This window comes from Perca fluviatilis, chromosome 20 (genome assembly GCF_010015445.1).
Source record: "Perca fluviatilis chromosome 20, GENO_Pfluv_1.0, whole genome shotgun sequence".
Taxonomy (NCBI): domain Eukaryota; kingdom Metazoa; phylum Chordata; class Actinopteri; order Perciformes; family Percidae; genus Perca; species Perca fluviatilis.
The window spans coordinates 35,720,388-35,725,387 of record NC_053131.1 but is presented as its reverse complement, the minus strand read 5'-3'; the positions used below and the strand labels follow the sequence as shown (position 1 = coordinate 35,725,387).

Sequence of the window (5,000 nt, the reverse complement as noted above, 5' to 3'; positions counted from 1 at the left end):
ATAATCAGGACTTTTATCATCGTAAAAACACACTTCATTCAAAGTCGACAGAAACTAAATAAAACTACCAAAAGCCGTCTTGGTTCATCTTTCCACTGTTCCAACAATCACCACTCTGGTTTGGTTGAAATAAACCCTTAATTCACCCATTTACATGTGGAAATATGCTGGCTCTATACACGCTAAAAGTCCTGATTATTTACATGGAGTCTGGTGGAGATATGCTGGCTCTATACACACTAAAAGTCCTGATTATTTACATGGAGTCTGGTGGAGATATGCTGGCTCTATACACGCTAAAATCCTGATTATTTACATGGAGCGTGGAGATATGCTGGCTCTATACACGCTAAAAGTCCTGATTATTTACATGGAGTTGGTGGAGATATGCTGGCTCCTATACACACTAAAAGTCTTGATTATTTACATGGAGTCTGGTGGAGATATGCTGGCTCTATACACGGTAAAAGTCCTGATTATTTACATGGAGTCTGGTGGAATATGCTGGCTCTATACACACTAAAAGTCTTGATTATTTACATGGAGTCTGGTGGAGATATGCTGGCTCTATACACGTAAAAGTCCTGATTATTTACATGGAGTCTGGTGGAGATATGCTGGCTCTATATACTAAAAGTCCTTATTATTTACATGGAGTCTGGTGGAGATATGCTGGCTCTATACACGCTAAAAGTCCTGATTATTTACATGGAGTCTGGTGGAGATATGCTGGCTCTATACACACTAAAAGTCTTGATTATTTACATGGAGTCTGGTGGAGATATGCTGGCTCTATACACACTAAAAGTCTTGATTATTTACATGGAGTCTGGTGGAGATATGCTGGCTCTATACACGCTAAAAGTCCTGATTATTTACATGGAGTCTGGTGGAGATATGCTGGCTCTATACACGCTAAAAGTCCTGATTATTTACATGGAGTCTGGTGGAGATATGCTGGCTCTATACACACTAAAAGTCCTGATTATTTACATGGAGTCTGGTGGAGATATGCTGGCTCTATACACGCTAAAAGTCCTGATTATTTACATGGAGTCTGGTGGAGATATGCTGGCTCTATACACGCTAAAAGTCCTGATTATTTACATGGAGTCTGGTGGAGTTTGGTGATGGTGATTTCGGGGCTGTTTCATGTTAAACTAAAAGGATCTTACTCTTTAACTAAAAGGTCTATCTCTGTAGGGATCCATCCCATAATGTTGTCAGACACTTATAATTAATAATAATCTGAGTCCGTCAGCGACGCTGACTGATGCTGAACATTTGTATCATAGTTGCAGGAAAATATGGTCCAGGTGGAAAAATACCTAAATAAGTAAAGTACTCAAGGAACTTTCGTGTCTGATATTGGGGGAAAATTATCTTAAAATCTTATCAAAACTTGCTGATTTCTCCACCAATACTCCCCCACCAAACTCTGTACAGTGTTCTACGCATTTAAAGAAATAAATCACAAATCAATATAAACTCTCCCCCGAAAACCTCCCAAATCTCCCCAAACTCTCCCCTAAAACCTCCCAAATCTCCCCCAACTCTCCCCTAAAACCTCCCAAATCTCCCCCAAAACCTCCCCCCTTTAACATATAACTTTGATATTAAAGTTGAGTCTTTAATGAAGATGTCAGAGACGCTGCCTAATTACCAGATTAATCTGTGAGATAAATAGTGCAGTAAAACCAACAATACTTCCCTCTGAGATGTAGAGAATTAACATTAGAAGTAACTTTACTGTAGAAGTAACTTAACTGTAGAAGTAACTTTACTGTAGAAGTAACTTAACTGTAGTAACTTTACTGTGAAGTACTCTGATTAGTTTCCTGCTGCCGAGACACATTCATGTATCAATGAGATCTAAAGACAGTTAATATATAACTTTGATATTAAAGTCCAGTCTTTAATCAACATATCTACCAAAACAGTCACCAAACCTCCCTCAATCACCCCCAAAAACCTCCCTCAATCACCCCCAAAAACCTCCCTCAATCAGCCCCAAAAACCTCCCTCAATCACCCCCAAAAACCTCCCTCAATCACCCCCAAAAACCTCCCTCAATCACCCCAATCACCCCCAAAAACCTCCCTCAATCACCCCAAAAACCTCCCTCAATCCCACCCCAAAAACCTCTCTCAATCACCCCCAAAACCTCCCTCAATCACCCCCAAAAACCTCCCTCAATCACCCCCAAAAACCTCCCTAAACTCTCCCCCAATCTCTCCCCTTTAACTCAGATATTAAAGTCCAGTGTTAAATCAAGGTGCTGCGACATTACCCGGGATGACGTCAGCGTGTCCGCGTGTCACTTACACCTGAAGAACCAAAATAAAGTGTTTTACCTGCAGAGTAGAGTTAGCCCCGGAGCTAACGGCTAACAGCGGCTAATAGCAGCGTCTCTGCCGGCAGACAGGTACAGGTGAACACACAGGTGAGCTAACAGAGACCGGGTGAGCGTGGAGCTCTGTCAGCCGCACGTGAGTCTCTGTTTGCGGGTAAATGATCGACTCACCGCCGCTCTGCTGCCGCCGCTGCTCCTCTCTGCTGACAACGATGCAAAACAACATGGCGGCGGCGCCACGTCAAGAACACAGATAGGAGAGACACGAAGAGGTCTCACTCGGACACACATTCAGGGACCAGAACAAGACACAGACAGACAGACAGACAGACAGACAGACAGACAGACACACACACACACACACACACACACACACACACAGACAGACAGACAGACAGACAGACAGACACACACACACAGACAGACAGACAGAAACACACACACACACACAGAAACACACAGACAGACAGACAGAGTATTTGTACTGCCCTACTTCTTGTAAAGATATTCCAGGTATTTTTACACCTTGTTTTAAAAACTAGATGTAGTCACACTCATTCAGTCATTCAAAAACTTTATTTAAACTGAAACAGGGCTGCGCTGAACAACCTGTGTGTGTGTGTGTGTGTGTGTGTGTGTGTGTGTGTGTGGTGTGTGTGTGTGTGTGTGTGTGTGTGTGTGTGTCTGTGTGTTACCGGAGATTAACTGTGAGTGTGTAGCTGTCCTGTCAGAGTGAGTCATCGTGATAATAGAGGATCTTTGCTGCAGCCTCTCCCACAGACACACAGGCACAGCAGCAGAGTAACGGAGTACATTTACTCAAATACTGCACTCTCTTTCACATACTTGGACTTTATTTCAGTGTTTCCATGTTCTACTTTTACTTCTATACGTCTCAGAGAGAAATATTGTACTTTTTACTCCACTACATTATTCAGATTTAGTTACTTTACACATTCAGATTACTGTAACTAAATATAATCAGATAATACATGTTATTACAGGTTAAAGTACATAGGCTCCACCTTTACAGCTCAAACCTTAAAGTCATCAACACATTATGACAATATTATCATGTAGATTATTCTGTTAGAATCACACACACACACACTAATGGCAAAGTTATATTAAAGCCTGATTCTTTATATCTTTATCTTATTATTGAGCTGTTAGTCTGAACAGATCGGGGCTACAAGGTCACCCTAACCGACCTCTCGGTACAGTCAGCTGTCCCAGGCCGGTTGAGATGTAACCGGGGGGGTGAAAGTTGTACAGGGGGGAGGAGACGAGATGTCTCCTGTGTTATCAGACTGTCTTCATGTGTATCAGATTGCCTGTGAGAAATGCAGTCATGTTAAGCCGAGTGTGTGTGTGTGTGTGTGTGTGTGTGTGTGTGTGTGTGTGTGTGTGTGTGTGTGTGTGTGTGTGTGTGTGTTGTGTGTGTGTGTGCTGTCACTCTGAAGATGTATTGAAGCTCAGTGTTCCTGTTGACTGGTTGAAGAGACTTCTCCACACTGAGCCGTCGTGGCCTTTATGAAGCCCGGTACTCCTATATCATATTCTTACAAGTTTGTTACAAAATAAAAAAAAACAGAACTTGGTTTAGTTTGCAACTGTCTTTATTTTGTTTCACTCTTTAACTTTCTAAATCCACTCCTGCTGCACACAGACACACAGATACACACACACACAGATACACACACACACACACACACACAGATACAGTGCCTTGAAAGTATTGCCCACCCCTTGAACGTTTCGACCTTTTGCCACATTTCAGGCCTCAAACATAAAGATATAAAACTGTAATTTTTGTGAAGAATCAACAACAAGTGGGTCCCAATTATGAAGTAGAACGAAATTCATTGGCTATTTCAAACTTTTTTAACAAATAAAAACTGAAAAGGGGTCGTATAAATAATTTCAGCCCCTTTACTTTCAGTGCAGCAAACTCTCTCAGAAGTTCAGTGAGGATCTCTGAATGATCCAATGTTGACCTTAATGTCTAATGATGATAAATAGAATCCAGCTGTGTTGTAATCAAGTCTCCGTATAAATGCACCTGCTCTGTGATAGTCTCAGAGGTCCGTGTAAAAGCGCAGAGAGCATCATGAAGAACAAGGAACACACCAGGCAGGTCCGAGATACTGTTGTGGAGAGTTTAAAGCCGGTTGGATACAAAAAGATTTCCCAAGCTTTTTTAAACATCCCAAGGAGCACTGTGCAAGCGATAATATTGAAATGGAAGGAGTATCAGACCACTACAAATCTACGAAGACCCGGCCGTCCCTCTAAACTTTCAGCTCATACAATGAGAAGACTGATTAGAGATGCAGCCAAGAGGCCCATGATCACTCCTGGATGAACTGCAGAGATCTACAGCTGAGGTGGGAGACTCTGTCCATAGGACAAATAAGTCTGGTGATACTGCACAAATCTGGCCTTTATGGAAGAGTGGCAAGAAGAAAGCCATTTCTTAAAGATATCCATAAAAAGTGCGTTAAGTTTACGTTGCAAAAGCCACCTGGGGAACACACCAAACATGTTGGAAGAAGGTGCTGTGGTCAGATGAAACCAAAATCGAATTTTTGGCAACAATGCAAAACGTTATGTTTGGCGTAAAAGCAACACAGCTCATCACCTTGAA

At 42.0% G+C, this 5,000-nt stretch overlaps 1 protein-coding gene across 1 annotated transcript in view; it reads right to left on the bottom strand.

Moving 5' to 3' along the window:
- sec23a (Sec23 homolog A, coat complex II component) overlaps window positions 1-2,658 on the bottom strand; it is a 37,951-nt gene extending 35,293 nt beyond the window's left edge. The window contains exon 1 of the mRNA XM_039784995.1: window positions 2,525-2,658. Within this exon, the coding sequence (XP_039640929.1) occupies window positions 2,525-2,644 (120 nt within the window). The 5' untranslated portion in view covers window positions 2,645-2,658. The remainder of the gene's footprint in view (window positions 1-2,524) is intronic.
- Window positions 2,659-5,000: the final 2,342 nt, after the last annotated feature.